General features: G+C 53.2%; 1 protein-coding gene across 1 annotated transcript in view; it reads right to left on the reverse strand.

The window, feature by feature from the left end:
• Nucleotides 1–19,244, reverse strand: part of exoc6b (exocyst complex component 6B) — a 146,166-nt gene that overhangs the window by 102,515 nt on the left and 24,407 nt on the right. The window contains 8 exon segments of the mRNA XM_090183403.1: nucleotides 2,099–2,154; nucleotides 2,156–2,277; nucleotides 8,353–8,422; nucleotides 8,424–8,486; nucleotides 8,583–8,651; nucleotides 15,438–15,483; nucleotides 17,584–17,674; nucleotides 18,167–18,214. Coding sequence (XP_090039529.1) covers nucleotides 2,099–2,154; nucleotides 2,156–2,277; nucleotides 8,353–8,422; nucleotides 8,424–8,486; nucleotides 8,583–8,651; nucleotides 15,438–15,483; nucleotides 17,584–17,674; nucleotides 18,167–18,214 — 565 coding nt within the window.

The following is a 19,244-nucleotide window of genomic DNA, read 5'->3' on the forward strand; positions in this document are numbered from 1 at the left end:
AAATGCTAACCATAACCTACTATATTCAATATGCTCAAAACTAATGCTAACAATAGCCTACTATATTCAATATGCTGAAAACTAATGTTAACCATAACCTACTATATTCAATAGGATGTTAGCTAATGCTAATGCTAACAATAGCCTACTATATTCAATATGCTGAAAACTAATGCTAACCATAACCTACTATATTCAATAGGATGTTAGCTAATGCTAATGCTAACCATAACCTACTATATTCAATATGCTGAAAACTAATGCGAATGCTAACAGTAGCCTAATATATTCAATATGACAAACTATTGTCTTAATAGTATCACTCAATTCATTCTAAATCAACGTAATAATTATGACACACCCCTCATTGTCATTGGTTGCACTAAAATTGCACTGTTGTGTCTAAAGAAACCCGGTTCAAGCATTCATGACATCACCCCGAATAAGACACAGTGATGGTGAAACACTGGTGTTGAAATCAAATCAAATTTATTTATATTTAAATTTATTTATATAGCCCCTCGCACATCAGCTGATATCTCAAAGTGCTGTACAGAAACCCATCTAAAACCCCCCCAAACAGCAAGCAATGTAAGCAAGATGTTCAAATGTTCATAAATGACCAGCATGGTCAATAATAATAATAATAAGGCAGAACAGTTGAAACTGGAGCAGCAGCACGGCCAGGTGGACTGGGGACAGCAAGGAGTCCTCATGTCAGGTAGTCCTGAGACATGGTCCTAATACATACCCAATACATGACTGGGAGTTTATACATAGTGTGTTTATATAACGAACAGCTTTTTCAATACCTAGAACATGAAAAACGGTTCGGGTACTAGAATGTTTGATACTATCTGTACTTCTGTCAAAATGTGTCTTCGCGGTATCAACAGTCTCTATCAGCACAGCCGGAAATGGAAGGGAACAGATTGTTTGTCATCTGTAGCCCCCATGAAAATCAGCCAAAACTAGCTTAATAAATCAATGCACACGCTATTGTATTTGGCGTATTGACAAATAAAATTAGATTTGATTCCCCTTGTCTCGGCCCGCCCCTCAACCTCTCCCCCTGGTCTCGGCCCGCCCCTCAACCTCTCCCTGGTCTCGGCCCGCCCCTCAACCTCTCCCCCTGGTCTCGGCCCGCCCGTCAACCTCTCCCCTGGTCTCGGCCCGCCCCTCAACCTCTCCCCCTGGTCTCGGCCCGCCCCTCAACCTCTCCCCCTGGTCTCGGCCCGCCCCTCAACCTCTCCCCCCTGGTCTCGGCCCGCCCCTCAACCTCTCCCCCTGGTCTCGGCCCGCCCCTCAACCTCTCCCCCTGGTCTCGGCCCGCCCCTCAACCTCTCCCCCTGGTCTCGGCCCGCCCCTCAACCTCTCCCCTGGTCTCGGCCCAACCATCGCCCTCTCTCCTCGCCCATCACCCCTCGCCATCTCCCGTGACGCCGTAGCCATTATACACCTCAAAATTGTCCTAATTAATCTAAAATAACTACAGAAATCTACCATTAATCTTGATGTTGTTGCCGAGGAGATCTTTTAATACACTTAACAAAGTTGTTTGGTGCATATTTCTCAAGGGGTGAAGTGGAGTTGTACGATTACTGCTCCCAAACAGGAGAATGTCCTCAGTCCTGGCACATTGTCTCAGTCCTGGCACAGGAAAGGGGGGGGGGGGGGGGGGGGGGGGACCCTCGGGCTAACAGAAGCTTCAAAGGAGGAAGCAGATGGAGAAGTGAAGGGCATGAGAGACAATGTTGGAGGGGTCACCAAGTAGACCAAGGTTTTGATATCGTATCGATCACCGTTTTGATTCATATCGATCACCGTTTCATATCGATCACCGTTTCATATCGATCACCGTTTCATATCGATCACCGTTTCATATCGTATTGATCACCGTTTCACATTGTATTTATTTGTCGTGCTACTGTAATCCAGGGCACCCTTCTGAATGAGATCCTGGTCTCAATGGGTTTTCCCCCTAAAAAAACACACACACACACACTAAGGCACACAAACAATCCCCACCCCCCAGACACGCACACGAACAAATTGCCCCAGAGACACGCACACAAACAAACCCCAAAGCCAACCCTCCCATCTTCATCCTCCTCATCCTCTACATCCAGTACTCCAGAGTCTTGTCTTCAGACATTCACTGTCCTGTCCGTCAATGTCAGTCCCCGCCCCTAGTCCTGCCTCCTTCCTCAGCCGTCGACCAACCGCAGCTCTCTGTTGGAGTGACACAGCGCTGTCCAGAGCACTGAGGACCTGGGCCTGGTAAACACACACACACACACACACACACACACGTACATGAAACACACACACACACACACATGTACATGAAACACACACACACACATGTACATGAAACACACACACACACACACACAGACAAAACAGTTGACAGATTGCATCACCCATCATCCTCTATTCCATTTCTCCTCAAAACAAAGCACCATCCAACACTCTTCCCAATCCCAATTCCCTTCTCTTTTTACCCCCCCTCCCCCCACCCCCCACCCCCTCTTCAATTCCAATAGTTCTCTTTATACAGACCAAGGTTCAGCTGATCCTTAGAGAAGGAACAGAGACGGGTAGAAAGCCCTGAATAGGTTGGAGAAATGTACAGCTAAACAGGAGAAAATACGCTCACTCTTCGTTTAAGAAGCTCCTATGTCGTAGCCCACGTCACGGTCCACGTCAAGGCTTTTTTGTCAACGTTAGAAGTTCGCTAATTAAAGTAACTTCAATTGACTGTGAGTGTCCACAAGGGTGTTCCCATGGTTAAGAGGGGTAGACTTGCGTCTCTTTATCTCTCTCTCTGAGTCGCCCTCGCTCGCACAGAACCAAGTCATTAAGCCCTGTCAAGTGGTTAAATAGGTAGGAACCTTTTGTTTGGTTCCTCTTTTGTTTCCTAGAAGGACCGAGTTCGGCGTTGCACTTCAACCTAACCTCGAGTGTGTGGATGTGCGTCAGAGAACGATTCGACAAGCGCCAGCTGCAGGTCAAACGGCGAGCCACTAACCCTTCTGTGGTCAGATACTTAATGATGAGAACTAGAGTCCCCCTAGCTGGTTTCTGATTAGAGGTCGACCGATTAAATCGGAATGGCCGATTCATTTGGGCCGATTTCAAGTTTTCATAACAATCGGAAAATCTGTAATTTTCAACGAGTCTATACCGTTTTTTTTGCTTGTTACACATTTATGTCATCTTTATTTAACTCGGCAAGTCAGTTAAAGAACACATTCTTATTTACAATCAACGGCCTAAGAAGGGAACGGTGGTAACTGCCTTGTTTAGGGGCAGAACGACAGATCTTGCAACCTTACGGTTAACTAGTCCAACGCTCGAACCACCTGCCTCACGAGGAGCCCGCCTGTTCCACGCGATGCAGTGAGAAGCCAAGGTAAGTTCTAGCTAGAATCAAACTTATCATATAAAAAACAATCATTCATTCATAATCACTAGTTATAACTACACATGGTTGATGATATTACTAGTTTATCTAGCGTGTCCTACATTTTATATAATCGATGCGGTGCGTCTAACGCGAAAAAGGACCGTCGTTGCTCCAACGTACCGAACCATAAACATCAAGGCCTTTCTTAAAATCAATACACAGAAGTATACATTTTTAAACCTGCCATATTTAGTTAAAAGAAATCCAAGTTAGCGGACAATATTAACCAGGGGAAATTGTGTCATTTCTCTTGCGTTCATTGCACGCAGAGTCAGGGTATATGTAACAGTTTGGGCCGCCTTGGCTCGTTGCGAACTAATTTGCCAGAATTGTACATAATTATGACACAACATTGAAGGTTGTGCAGTGTAACAGGAATAATTACAACTTACAATGCCACCCGCTAGATAAAATACAGAACGGCTCCGTATTTCAAATCAAATCAAAATCAAATTTATTTATATAGCCCTTCGTACATCAGCTGATATCTCAATGTGCTGTACAGAAACCCAGCCTAAAACCCCAAACAGCAAGCAATGCAGGTGTAGAAGCACTGAAAGAATAAACGTTTTGTTTTCAAAATGATAGTTTCCGGATTCGACCATATAAATGACCTAAGGCTCGTATTTCTGTGTGTTATCATGTTATAACTAAGTCTATGATTTGATAGAGCAGTCTGACTGAGCGATGGTAGGCATTCATTCAAACAGCACTTTCCTGCATTTTGCCAGCAGCTCCGCTGTTTACGACTTCAAGCCTATCAACTCCCGAGATTAGGCTGGCGTAACGATGTGATGTGAAATGGCTAGCTAGTTAGCAGGGTGCTATATATTGTCGGGAGGCCGAACTATCTCCTAGCTGGTTACTGATGAGGAGACAAGGGCAGGGGGAGGAGACTGGGCCGGGGAAGGAAACAAGGGCCGGGGGGAGGAGACAAGGGCCAGGGGGAGGAGACAAGGGCCGGGGGATGATGGTAAAGGGGACAAGGATGGAATAATTAGAAACTGGGACACCTGTCTGTCCTTTCTGACAGGGAATTATTTGTCAAATAAGGAGCTTTGGAGCAGAAGAAGCACTTCATCACACAGTGTGTGTGGTAACTATATACAGGTCATAAATCTTGATCCACTTCATAGACAGAGAAATGCGGTTCCCATTGATGTGTGTGTGTGTGTGTCTGTGTGTGTGTGTGTGTGTGTGTGTGTGTGTCTGAAAATTCACCAGTGGAACTGAACTTTCTCCTACTGAACTTAGAGGAAAAAATAACAAACAGAGAGAGAGAGAACAGAGAGTGTGAGAGAACCAGAGGGGGACCGGAAGGAGAGAACCGAAAGAGAACCGAGAGGACGAGAGAACCGAGGACCGAGAGAGAGAACCGAGAGAGAGAGAACCGAGAGAGAGAGAGAGAGAGAGAGAGAAGGCCGAAGAACCGAGAGAGAGAACCGAGAGAGAGAGAGAGAACCGAGAGAGAGAGAACCGAGAGAGAGAGAGAGAGAGAGAGAGAGAGAGAACCGAGAGAGAACAGAGAGAGCCGGAGAGAACCGAGAGAGAGAGAGAGAGAGAGAGAACCGAGAGAGAGAGAGAGAGAACCAGAATGAAAGAGATGAATATAGAATGAAAGAAAGAAAGACCGAGTCACTGCATGACAGAGAGATGAAATTTGAGGAGAGGAGGAGAGGATACCTTCCAGGAGAAGGACAAGGAGATGACAGAACTGATGAACAAGCAAAAACAACAAAAAAAGAGGATAAAGAGCAAGTGAACGGAAAAGACCTGAGCATAATTTGGACATGAGTGTTCCAGTCGGATCCCCCGTTCCCTCCTCCCTCTGAACCCCCGCCCCTCCCCACCCTCCACCCTTCTCTCCTCCTAGCAGACAATAGCCCCATTATGAGAAGGCCTAAATGGACACTACTATTTATTTTAGAGGCTACGTTCCAAATGACACCTTACGTCCTAATTAGTGCACTACTTTTAGACCAGGCTGGCACCCTACTCCCTATATAGTGCACTACCTTGCAACCAGGGATGGCACCCTATTCCCTATATAGTGCACTACTTTTAGACCAGGGATGGCACCCTATGCCCTATATGCATGTGCACTACTTTTAGACCAGGGATGGCACCCTATTCCCTATATAGTGCACTACTTTTAGACCAGGAATGGCACCCTATCCCCTATATAGTGAGTTACTTTTAGACCAGGACTGGCACCCTATTCCCTATATAGTGCACTACTTTTAGACCAGGGATGGCACCCTATTCCCTCTATATAGTGCACTACCTTAGACCAGGGATGGCACCCTATTCCCTATATAGTGCACTACTTTAGACCAGGGCCCTATGGGGTAGTTAGAGGAATTAAAACAATTACAGAAAATCAAGTCAGTCCATCCATCCCTGTGTGTGTGTGTGTGTGTGTAGTGTGTGTGTGTGTAGTGTGTGTGTGTGTGTGTGTGTGTGTGTGTATGAACAAGCTACTGCTATTAGTGAGTATGGTATGATGGGGAACTGATTGACTGACAGGAGAGCGGACAGATGGTGAAGGAATGGAGAGGTCAAGGAAAGAGAAGAAGAATAGCCCCAAAGAAAAGAGAGAGTCACCTCGAACACACACACACACACACACACACACACACACACACACGCCAGAGAAAAGGGAGAGCATAATCCAGACATATGGAATCAAGCCTTTCTATTTGAGCCATTCTGAGGTTACTGGAGTTTAACGGTTGGTCTCCAACCACAGCCAAGATTCCACTACAGTTACAGGTCCATCCCAAATGGCACCCTATTTCCTATAGTGCACTACTTTAGACCAGGGCTGGCACCCTATTCCTATATAGTGCACTACTTTTAGACCAGGGCCCTATTCCCTATATAGTGCACTACTTTAGACCAGGGCTGGCACCCTATTCCCTATATAGTGCACTACTTTAGACCAGGACCCTATTCCCTATATAGTGCACTACTTTAGACCAGGGCCCTATTCCCTATATAGTGCACTACTTTAGACCAGGGCTGGCACCCTATTATATTGTAAAGCAGCCCTCTAAGTGGTTCAGGATGTGTGTGTGTTGAACAGGGTTTCTAATGGTTCCAGGATGTGTGTGTGTGTGTGTGTGTGTGTGTGTGTGTGTGTGTGTTGAACAGGGTCTAATGGTTCAGGATGTGTGTGGGTGTGTGTGTGTGTGTGTGTGTGTTGAACAGGGTCTAATGGTTCAGGATGTGTGTGTGTTGAACAGGTGTCTAGTGGTTCAGGATGTGTGTGTGTGTGTGTGTGTGTGTTGAACAGGGTCTCTAGTGGTTCAGGATGTGGGTGTGTTGAACAGGGTCTAATGGTCCAGGATGTGTGTGTGTTGAACAGGGTCTCTAGTGGTTCAGGATGTGTGTGTGTGTGTGTGTGTGTTGAACAGGGTCTCTAGTGGTTCAGGATGTGTGTGTGTTGAACAGGGTCTAATGGTCCAGGATGTGTGTGTGTTGAACAGGATCTAGTGGTTCAGGATGTGTGTGTGTGTGTGTAAACAGGTGTCTAGTGGTTCAGGATGTGGGTGTGTTGAACAGGGTCTCTAGTGGTTCAGGATGTGTGTGTGTGTGTGTGTGTGTGTTGAACAGGGTCTAATGGTTCAGGATGTGTGTGTGTTGAACAGGGTCTCTAGTGGTTCAGGATGTGTGTGTGTTGAACAGGTTTAGTTTAAGGCTGAAAAGGAAAATATTCCTAGTTTTAGTACAATTAATGCTGCAGCAATTTCTACCGTTAGTCCTCTCCTGACACCTAGAGGACAGAGGGAATTACACAGAGAATACCTGAATGGTGCTGTGGACACGTGTATGTAGGATCCCTCTCTCCGCCTTTGCTCACTCTTCTCACCCTTTACCTCCCTCTGCAACAACCTTTCACCCATAATGTGGTCCACAAACACACGATCTCTACCAGTGACAGCACAGCTAAAAACACACACACACACACGTGTCCGTGTGTGTGTGTGTGTGTGTGTGTGTGGTTGGCCTTGTTTTAGAGCCGTTTTATAGGACAATATGTTGAGAGAAGAAACAACACTAGTTCACTAACCGTCGTTCTCTATACTTTGTCTCTGTTAATCAGATGCAGGTGTAGTCTTACCCAAGCCGTTTCTGGAGAGACACACACTGCAGGAGAAACACTAACACTTCTATCAACACATATTTCAACTGTCCTTCTGCTCCCAAGGCCAAGTGGGGGGGGGAATTAAAGAGAGAGAAGGGGGAGAGAGAGAGAGAGAAGGGGGAGAGAGAGAGAGAGCGAGAAAAGGGGGAGAGAGAGGGGGAGAGAAGGGGGAGGGAAGGAGGGGAAGAGAGAGAAAGAGGGAAGAGAGAGGGGAGAGGGAGAGAGAAGGGGGAGAGGGAGAGAAGGGAGAGAGGGGGAGAAGGGAGAGAGGGGGAGAGGGAGGGAAGAGGGGGAGAGAGAAGGGGGAGAGGGAGAGAAGGGGGAGAGAAGGGGGAGAGGGAGAGAAGGGGGTGAGGGAGAGAAGGGGGAGAGAGAGAGAGAGAGAAGGGGGAGAGAGAGAGAGGGGAGAGAGAGAGAGAGAGAGAGAAGGGGGAGAGAGAGAGAGAAGGGGGAGAGAGAGAGAGAAGGGGGAGAGAGAGAGAGAGAAGGGGGAGAGAGAGAAGAGAGAGAGAAGGGAGAGAGAGAGAAGGGAGAGAGAGAAAGAGAGAGAAGGGAGAGAGAGAAAGAGAGAGAGAGAGAGAGGGGGAGAGAGAGGGGGAGAGAGAGGGGGAGGGAGAGAGGGGGAGAGAGGGGGAGAGAGAAAGGGGGAGAGAAAGGGGGAGAGAGAGAGAGAGAGAGGAGGGGGGAGAGAGAGAGAGAAGGGAGAGAGAGAGAAAGAGAGAGAAGTCACACATACCTGTTTAGTAGCGGTCTCTCCTATCTTGTCGCTGTGTTTCCGAATAGACTCCAGGAAGTCTTTCAGTTGACATGGCCGTGTCTCTGATGAGGGTCCTCAGTCTGGGGATATTGTCAGACATGATGGAACAGAACCTATGACCACTCTGGGGAGCACAGATTCTGTTCCAGCTGCTCCAGAGTCCGCAGGGCTGGGTAGTACCTACAAACACACACAGGATTAACAGAAACCTGTACTGGCCCGCTCTGGGGAGACACGTCTGTTCCAGCTGCTCCAGAGTCCGCAGGGCTGGGTAGTACCTACAAACACACACAGGATTAACAGAACCTGTACTGGCCCGCTCTGGGGAGACACGTCTGCTTGCAGCTGCTCCAGAGTACCGCAGGGCTGGGTAGTACCTACAAACACACACGGATTAACAGAACCTGTACTGGCCCGCTCTGGGGAGACACGTCTGTTCCAGCTCCTCCAAGTACTTTAAGGAACAGAATGGTTAATACACACAAACACACACTCTAACTGAAACTACTCCAACAGCCTCAAAACCTAAAGAGGGACGTCCCGGCAGTGAAGAAACGGATTCAAAAACACCCATCCTCGCGAAGTAGCTTGGTGCCCGCCGCGAAGTCACGTGGGCCCCGCCGCGAAGTCACGTGGGCCCCGCGAAGTAGCTTGGGCCCCGCCGCGAAGTGCACGTGGGCCCCGCCGCGAAGTAGCTTGGGCCACCGCGGAGTGCCACTTGGGCCCCGCCGCGAAGTAGCTTGGTGCCCCGCAGCGAAGCAGCTTGGGCGCGCAGGCGAAGTAGCTTGGGCCCCGCCTTGAAGTAGCTTGGCCCTGTCTATGAAGAAGACGAAGGCAGGGAGTCTAACACTATAGAATAACAGCAGAAAAAAATCTAGAATCCTGTCACTGGGAAAGCATTGAGACACAGAGGTATTGCACAACATTCAAATCCTCACACACTGACACGACACACAGTGTGTGTTGGCTGACCTCTCCACTCCCCCTGTGCTGTGGGCCAAACGGCAGGATGGAGAGAAGGAGAAAGAAACCAGAGGAACGACACAAACAAACAACAATTTATGACCCACAAGGCACATAGACAGGTCAGACTTAGGCCAGAGAGAGAGAGAGGGGATGGGGGGGGACCTACCCTAGAAAGAGGGGACGCCCCTCTTAGAGAGAGTAGGGGAGGCCTCCCCTAGAGTAAGAGGGGGGAGACCTACCCTGAGGAGAGAGGGGGGAGACCTACCCTAGAGAGAGAGGAGGGGAGCCTGCCTGAGAGAGGAGGGGGGAGACCTGCTGAGAGAGGAGGGAGAACCTGCTAAAGAAAGAGGGGGGAGACCTACCCTGGAGAAAGAGGAGGGGGGAGCCCTGCCTGAGAGGGAGGTGGGAGGCCCTGAGAGGGAGGTGGGAGCCCTGCTGAGAGGGGAGAGTGGGAGGTGCCCTCCAAAGAGGGGAGACCCTCAGAGGGAGGGGAGGGCTAGCCCTATGAGGGGAGGCCTGCTGAGAAAGAGGGGGGGAGACCTACCCTAGCGAAAGAGGGGGGGATGGGGAGACCTACCCTAGAGAAAGAGGGGGGGTGTGGGGGGACACGCTCCCTAAGAGAAAGAGGGGGGGATGGGGGAGACCTACCCCTAGAGAAAGAGGAGGGGGGATGGGGGGAGACCTACACTAGAGAAAGAGGAGGGGGGGATGGGGGAGACCTACCCTAGAGAAAGAGGAGGGGTGATGGGGAGAGACCTACCCTAAGAGAAAGAGGAGGGGTGATGGGGGGAGACCTACCCTAGAGAAAGAGGAGGGGGGATGAGGGAAGCCTACCCTAGAGAAAGAGGAGGGGGGGATGGGGGAGCACCCCTAGAGAAAGAGGAGGGGTGATGGGGGGAGACATACCTTAGAGAAAGAGCAGGGGGGATGGGGAAACCTACCCTAGAGAAAGAGGAAGAGGGGGAGACCTACCCTAGAGAAAGAGGGGGGGGCACCCCTGAGGGAGACCTACCCTAGAGAAGAAAGAGTGGGGAGACCTACCCTAGAGAAAGAGGGGGGAGACCTACCCTAAAGAAGGGGGAGACCTACCCTAGAGAAAGAGGAGGGGGAGACCTACCCTGAGAAAGAGGGGTAAAGAAGAGAGAGAGGGGATGGGGGAGACCTACCCTAGAGAAAGAGGAGGGGGGATGGGGAGACCTACCCTAGAGGAGGGGGGATGGGGAGACCTACCCTAGAGAAAGAGGAGGGGGGATGGGGGGAGACCTACCCTAGAGAAAGAGGAGGGGGGATGGGGGGATACCTACCTGAGAGAAAGAGGAGGGGGGGTGGGGGGAAACCTACCCTAGAGAAAGAGGAGGGGGGTGGGGGAGACCTACCTCTGAGGAGGGAGGTGGGGGAGACCTACCCTAGAGAAAGAGGAGGGGGGGTGGGGGGAGACCTACCCTAGAGAAGGAGGAGGGGGGATGGGGGAGACCTACCCTAGAGAGAGAGGGTATGGGGGGAGACCTACCCTAAGAAGAGGAGGGGGGAGACCTACCCTAGAGAAAGAGGAGGGGTAAAGAGAGAGAGGGGATGGGGAGACCTACCCTAGAGAAAGAGGAGGGGGGATGGGGGAGAGCCCCTAGAGAAAGAGGAGGGGGGGATGGGAGGCGCCCCTAAGGAGGGGGGATGGGGGGAGACCTACCCTAGAGAAAGAGGAGGGGGGATGGGGGGAGACCTACCCTAGAGAAAGAGGAGGGGGGGTGGGGGGAGACCTACCCTAAGAGAAAGAGGAGGGGGGGTGGGGGGAGACCTACCCTAGAGAAGGAGGAGGGGGGATGGGGAGACCTACCCTAGAGAGAGAGGGTATGGGGGGAGACCTACCCTAAGAGAAAGAGGAGGGGGGAGACCTACCCTAGAGAAAGAGGAGGGGTAAAGAGAGAGAGGGGATGGGGGGAGAACTACCCTAGAGAAAGAGGAGGGGGGATGGGGGAAACCTACCCTAGAGAAGAGGGGGATGGGGAGACCTACCCTAGAGAGAAAGAGGGGGGATGGGGGGAGACCTACCCTAGAGAAAGAGGGGGGGGGGGATGGGGGGAGACCTACCCTCTAGAAGAAGGGAGATGGGGGGAGACCTACCCTAGAGAAAGAGGGGTGGATGGGGGAGACCTACCCTAGAGGGGGGGATGGGGGAGCGCCCCGGAGGGGGGTGGGGAGACCTACAAGAAGAGGAGGGGGGATGGGGGGAGACCTACCCTAGAGAAAGAGGGGGGGTGATGGGGGGAGACCTACCCTGAGAGAAAGAGGGGGATGGGGGGAAGCCTACCCTAGAGAAAGAGGGGGGAGTGGGGGAGCACCCCTAGAGAAAGAGGAGGGGGGGATGGGGGGAGACCTACCCCTAGAGAGAAAGAGGAGGGGTGATGGGGGGAAAACCTACCCTAAGAGAAAGAGGAAGGGGGAGACCTACCCTAGAGAAAGAGGGGGGAAACATACCCTAGAGAAAGAGGGGGGAGACCTACCCTAAGAGAAAGAGTGGGGAGACCTACCCCTGAGAGAAAGAGGGGGGAGACCTACCTTAGAGAAAGAGGGGGAGACCTACCCTAGAGAAAGAGGAGGGGGAGACCTACCCTAGAGAAAGAGGGGTAAAGAGAGAGAGAGGGAGTGGGGAGACCTCCCCTTAGAGAAAAAGGGAGATGGGGGGACACCTACCCTAGAGAAAGAGGGAGATGGGGGAAAACATGCCTAGAAGAGAAAGAGGAGGGGGGATGGGGGGAAAGTGCTCCCCTCAAGAGGAGGGGTGATGTGGGGGGGGAAACCTACTGCAGAGAAAGAGGAAGGGGGAGACCTACCCTAGAGGGAGAACCTGCCTCAGAGGGGGAGACCTACCCTAGAGAAAGAGTGGGGAGACCTACCCTAGAGAAAGAGGGAGGTGGGGAGACCTACCCTGAGGGGGGGTGGGGGGAGCACCTACCCTAGAAAGAGGAGGGGGGGTGGGGGGAGACCTACCCTGAGGAGAAGGAGGAGGGAGATGGGGAGACCTACCCTAGAGAGAGAGAGGGTATGGGGGGAGACCTACCCTAAGAAAGAGGAGGGGGGAGACCTACCCTAGAGAAAGAGGAGGGGTAAAGAGAGAGAGAGGGGATGGGGGAGACCTACCCTAGAAAGAGGAGGGGGGATGGGGGAGACACTACCCTCAAAGAGGAGGGGGGAAATGAGAGCCCCTAAGAGAAAGAGGGGGGATGGGGGGAGACCTACCCTAGAGAAAGAGGAGGGGGGATGGGGGGAGACCTACCCTAGAGAAAGAGAAGGAGGGGGGTGGGGGAGCACCCCTCAGAAAGAGGAGGGGAGTGGGGGGAGACCTACCCTAGAGAAGGAGGAGGGGGGATGGGGGAGACCTACCCCTAGCGAGAGAGAGAGGGTATGGGGGGGCACCCCCCTAGAGAAAGAGGAGGGGGGAGGCCTACCCCTAGAGAAAGAGGAGGGGTAAAGAGAGAGAGGGGGATGGGGGGAAAACTACCCCTAGAGAAAGAGGAGGGGGGATGGGGGAGACCTACCCTGAGAGAAGAGGGGGATAGGGGAGACCTACCCTCTGAGAAGAGGGGGGGGATGGGGGAGACCTACTAGAGAAAGAGGGGGGGGATAGGGGGGGGCACCCCTAAGAGGAGGGGGGGATGGGGGGAGACCTACCCTAGAGAAAGAGGGGCCAATGAGGGAGACCTACCCCTAGAGAGGGGGGATGGGGGAGCCCAGAGAAAGAGGGGGGGATGGGGGAGACCTACCCTAAGAAAGAGGAGGGGGGATGGGGGGGCGCCCCTGTAAAGAGGGGGGGTGATGGGGGGAGACCTACCCTAGAGAAAGAGGGGGGATGGGGGGAGACCTACCCTAAGAAAGAGGGGGGGGGATGTGGGGAGACCTACCCTAGAGAAAGAGGAGGGGGGATGGGGGAGACCTACCCTAAGAGAAAGAGATGATGGGGGGAGACACTTGCCTAGAGAAAGAGGAGGGGGGGATGGAGGGAGAACCTACCCTAGAGAAAGAGGAGGGGGGATGGGGGAGACCTACCCTAGAGAAAGAGGAGGGGGGATGGGGGAGACCTACCCTAGAGAAAGAGGAGGGGGGATGGGGGAGACCTACCCCTGGGGGGGAGACCTTCCCTAGAGAAAGAGGAGGGGGGAGCACCCCTAGAGAAAGAGGGTGAGGGAGAGGTAGAGAAAGAGAAGGAGTAGAGGACGAGAGCGAGGGGTAGAGAGAGAGAAGGAGGAACGAGACCTCAACATCCAAGCCACTCCAGCAGGATTCAAGTAGGTTGGATAGCAATGTGGTGACATTTCAAACAAATCCCGTGAACTATGTCTCCCTCTGGTGGCCAAGTAGGCGCCGCAGCAGAGGACCAAGAGCAGACGGGGGATGAAGACAAGCGGACACGGGGGGGGGATGAGAACGACAGCGGGGGGGGTGAGGCAGGACGCGGGGGGGGGGTGGGCCGGCGCGGGGGGGTGGGACAAGAAGGGCGCGGGGGGGTGGGGGCAGAGAGCAGCGGGGGGGGTGGGACAAGCAGACGGGGGGGGATGAGACAGGCACGGGGGGGGGATGAGGACAAGAGAGCAAGCGGGGGGGGGATGGACGGCGCGGGGGAGATAGACAAGCAGCGGGGGGAGATAGAAGCAGGGAGAGGCGGGAGGTGGGACAGAGAGCAGACGGGGGGGGGATGAGGACAACGCGGGGGGGGGTGGACGGCGCGGGGGGGGTGAGGAGCAAGAGAGCAGCGGGGGGGGGGATGGACAAGAGAGCAGACGGGGGGGGGATGGGGGAAGGAAGAGAGCAGCGGGGGGGGATGAGACAGAAGACGGGGGGGGGTGAGGACAAGAAGCAGCGGGGGGGGGGGTGAGGACAAGGACGACGGGGGGGGGGATGAGGACAGAGAGCAGACGGGGGGGGGGATGAGAGAGCAGACGGGGGGGGGTGGGGACAGAGAGCAGACGGGGGGGGATAGAAGCGAGCAGACGGGGGGGGGATGAGGACAAGAGAGCAGACGGGGGGGGGGGGATGGACGCGGGGGGGGGATGAGACGGCGCGGGGGGGGTGAGGACGAAAGCAGGCGGGAGATGAGGACAAGAGAGCAGACGGGGGGGGGGGATGAGGACAAGAGAGCAAGAGGGGGGGGATGAGACGCAGGAAGGCGGGAGGGGGTGGGGCAAGGCGGGAGATAAGGACAAGAGAGCAGAAGAGGGGGGATAAGAACGAGCCAGCGGGGGGGGGATGAGGACAGAGAGGCGGGAGGTGGGCACAGAGCCACGGGGGGGGGGATGAGGACGAAAGCAGCCGGGGGGGATGAGGACAAGAGAGCAAGCGGGGGGGTGGGACAGAGAGCACGGGGGGGGGATGAGGACAAGAGCAGACGGGGGGGGATGAGGAGCGGGAGAGGCGGGGGGGGGTGGGGACAGAGAGCAGCGGGGGATGAGACGGCGCGGGGGGGATGAGGACAAGAGAGCAAGCGGGGGGGATGAGGACAAGAGAGCAGACGGGGGGGGATGAGGACAAGAGAGCAGCGGGGGGGGGTGAGGACAGAGAGCGAGCGGGGGGGTGGGGACGAGAGAGCAAGCGGGGGGGGGATGAGGACAAGAGAGCAGCGGGGGGGGATGAGGACAAGAGAGCAAGCGGGGGGGGGATGAGGACAAGAGAGCAAGCGGGGGGGATGAGGACAAGAGAGCAAGCGGGGGGGGGGATGGGGAGGAAGAAGAGCAAGCGGGGGGGTGAGGACAAGAGCCACGGGGGGGGATGAGGAACGCATCACGGGGGATGAGGACGAGAGCAGCGGGGGGGGATAAGGAAGCAGGAGAGCGCGGGGGGGTGGGGACAAGCGCGGGGGATGGGAGGCGAGCCACGGGGGATGGGGGCAGCAGGAACGGGGGATGGGAGCGGCACGGGGGATGAGGAGGCGGCGCGGGGGATGAGGACAGAGAGCAGACGGGGGATGCAGACAAGCAGACGGGGGATGGGGCAAGAAAGCCACGGGGGATGAGGACAAGAGAGTAAAACACAAGAGAAATGTGCCGACACAAAGATGAGAGGGGGGTAGACAAAAGTTGCAAATAAATATTAGAAAATAGAAACTATACCTTTTTTGAGTCATCTGTTCCTGTAGTTTGTTGTACATCTCCAACACTGACAGACAGAGACAGACAGTTGGAATTATCAGCTGTATAACTGTGTCTACCAGCCACCAGCTTTTTATCTGCTATGTCATGCGTTAGTCATCTGCTATGTCATCTGCTATGTAATCCGCTACGTCATGTGTTACAGTCATCCGCTACGTCATGTGTTACAGTCATCCGCTACGTCATGTGTCAGTCATCCGCTACGTCATGTGTTACAGTCATCCGCTACGTCATGTGTTACAGTCATCCGCTACGTCATGTGTTACAGTCATCCGCTACGTCATGTGTTACAGTCATCCGCTACGTCATGTGTTACAGTCATAGCTACGTCATGTGTTACAGTCATCCGCTACGTCATGTGTTACAGTCATCCGCTACGTCATGTGTTACAGTCATCCGCTACGTCATGTGTTACAGTCATCCGCTACGTCATGTGTTACAGTCATCCGCTACGTCATGTGTTACAGTCATCCGCTACGTCATGTGTCACAGTCATCCGCTACGTCATGTGTCACAGTCATCCGCTACGTCATGTGTCACAGTCATCCGCTACGTCATGTGTCACAGTCATCCGCTACGTCATGTGTCACAGTCATCCGCTACGTCATGTGTCACAGTCATCCGCTACGTCATGTGTCACAGTCATCCGCTACGTCATGTGTCACAGTCATCCGCTACGTCATGTGTGAGTCATCCGCTACGTCATGTGTCACAGTCATCCTCTACGTCATGTGTCACAGTCATCCGCTACGTCATGTGTTAGTCATCCGCTACGTCATGTGTTACAGTCATCCGCTATGTAATGTGTTACAGTCATCCGCTATGTCATGTGTTACAGTCATCCGCTATGTCATGTGTTACAGTCATCCGCTATGTCATGTGTTACAGTCATCCGCTATGTCATGTGTTACAGTCATCCGCTACGTCATGTTACAGTCATCCGCTATGTCATGTGTTACAGTCATCCGCTATGTCATGTTACAGTCATCCGCTACGTCATGTGTTACAGTCATCTGCTACGTCATGTGTTACAGTCATCTGCTATGTCATGTTACAGTAATCGCTACGTCATGTGTCACAGTCATCCGCTATGTCATGTGTCACAGTCATACGGCTCCGTCATGTGTTACAGTCATCTGCTATGTAATCCGCTATGTCATGCGTTACATCATATGCTATGTAATGTTATCTGTTACAGCTATCCTGATCCCTGGTGTGTGTGTGTATACCTGGTAGCCGGTGTGTGTGTGTATACCTGGTAGACTGTGTGTGTGTATACCTGGTAGACAGTGTGTGTGTATACCTGGTAGACAGTGTGTGTGTATACCTGGTAGACGGTGTGTGTGTATACCTGGTAGACGGTGTGTGTGTATACCTGGTAGACGGTGTGTGTGTATACCTGGTAGACCGGTGTGTGTGTATACCTGGTAGACGGTGTGTGTGTATACCTGGTAGACGGTGTGTGTGTATACCTGGTAGCCGGTGTGTGTGTACCTGGTAGACAGTGTGTGTGTATACCTGGTAGACAGTGTGTGTGTGTACCTGGTAGACAGTGTGTGTGTGTACCTGGTAGACAGTGTGTGTGTGTACCTCGTAGACAGTGTGTGTGTGTACCTGGTAGACAGTGTGTGTGTGTACCTGGTAGACAGTGTGTGTGTGTACCTGGTGGACAGTGTGTGTGTGTACCTGGTAGACAGTGTGTGTGTGTACCTGGTAGACAGTGTGTGTGTGTACCTGGTAGACAGTGTGTGTGTGTACCTGGTAGACAGTGTGTGTGTGTACCTGGTAGACGGTGTGTGTGTGTACCTGGTAGACAGTGTGTGTGTGTACCTGGTAGACAGTGTGTGTGTATACCTGGTAGACAGTGTGTGTGTGTACCTGGTAGACAGTGTGTGTGTGTACCTGGTAGACAGTGTGTGTGTGTACCTGGTAGACAGTGTGTGTGTACCTGGTAGACAGTGTGTGTGTATACCTGGTAGACAGTGTGTGTGTACCTGGTAGACGGTGTGTGTGTGTGTACCTGGTCAACAGTGTGTGTGTACCTGGTAGACAGTGTGTGTATACCTGGTAGACAGTGTGTGTGTACTGGTAGACAGTGTGTGTGTACCTGGTAGACAGTGTGTGAACTTGTCGATGGATGTGGCGATGTTTCTCTGCTGCAGGCGACACAGTCTCAACTCATCCATACAGGTCAACAGCTAGAGAGAGAGAGAGAGAGAGAGAGAGAGACAGAGACAGACAGAGAGACAAAGAGACAGACAGAGAGACAGAGAGACAGAGAGAGACAGAGAGAGAGACAGAGAGAGAGACAGAGACAGAGACAGAGACAGAGAGAGAGAGAGAGACAGAGAGAGACAGAGACAGAGAGACAGAGAGACAGAGAGAGACAGAGAGAGACAGAGAGAGACAGAGAGACAGAGAGAGAGACAGAGAGAGAGAGACAGAGAGAGACAGAGAGAGAGAGACAGAGAGAGAGAGACAGAGAGAGAGACAGAGAGAGAGAGAGACAGAGAGAGAGAGACAGAGACACAAACAGAGAGAGACAGAGAGAGGTACCAAATATGGAGGAAGAGGATGAGGGAGTTACGAGGTGGAGAAAGATCTCAGGTGATTAGTCCTGAAATTATATTAATTATTTATCAACTGTCAGATGATCTGTTTTGACAATGATGTCAGTTATGATGTCATACCCCTTTCCCATCTTCCTGGAGACGTTGGTTGGTCTCAGTCACCTGACTCTGAAACAGGAGGAAAACAACCAATCAGAAAGAACACGTAAGTAGTCACTCTCCTTCCATTCCCGTTCTCTCCTCTCTACCCGAACTGCTCCTTTCGCCCGGTCTGCCTCTCTACCTGCCGTCATCTTCCTCTCCTCTTTACCTCTTGGAAGTTACGCCCCTCGTTACCACCCCCTCTCGTCTCCTCCTGTCAACCCCCCTTGTCTCTTCATCTCCCCGTCTCCTCACCCCCCTCACCTTCTCCTCACCTCACCCCCCCCCCACCTCTCCTCACCTCTCCTCATCCCCCTCTCTCCTCATCCCCCCCTCACCTCTACTTTATACCCCCCCCCTCTCCTCTCTCCTCATCCCCCCCCTCTCTCCTCATCCCCCTCTCTCCTCATCCCCCCCTCTCTCCTCATCCCCCCCTCTCTCCTCATCCCCCTCTCTCCTCATCCCCCCCTCTCTCCTCATCCCCCCTCTCTCCCTATCCCCACCCTCTCCCTATCCCTCTCCTCTCGTCATGCCCCCCTCTTCTCTCGTCATCATCTCCCACCTCTCCTCATCATCTCCCACCTCTCCTCATCCCCCCCTCTCCTCCCCCTCTCCTCATCCTCTTCCCCCCCTCTCCTCATCCCCCCTCTGATCACCCCTCCTCATCCTCCCCCCTCTGCTCATCACCCCTCTGCTCATCATCCTCCTCCCCCTCCTCTGCTCATCACCCCTCCTCCCCCTCTCCTCATTCTCCTCCCCCTCTCCTCATCCCCCCTCTGCTCATCACCCCTCCCCTCATCATCCTCCTCCCCTCATCCTCCTCCCCCTCTCCTCATCCTCCTCCCCCTCATCCTCCCCATCACCCCTCCCTCTCCTCATCACCCCTCCCCCTCATCCTCCCCCTCCCCCACCTCTCTCCCTCATCCTCCCCATCACCCCTCCCCCTCCCTCTCCTCATCACCCTCCTCTCCCTCATCCTCTCCCCCTCCCCCCACATCTCTCCCTCATCCTCCCCCCCACCTCTCTCCCCCCTACCTCTCTCCCTCATCCTCCCCCC

The sequence above is a fragment of the Oncorhynchus mykiss genome, chromosome 9 (assembly GCF_057628025.1).
Source record: "Oncorhynchus mykiss isolate SJ-2025 chromosome 9, ASM5762802v1, whole genome shotgun sequence".
Taxonomy (NCBI): domain Eukaryota; kingdom Metazoa; phylum Chordata; class Actinopteri; order Salmoniformes; family Salmonidae; genus Oncorhynchus; species Oncorhynchus mykiss.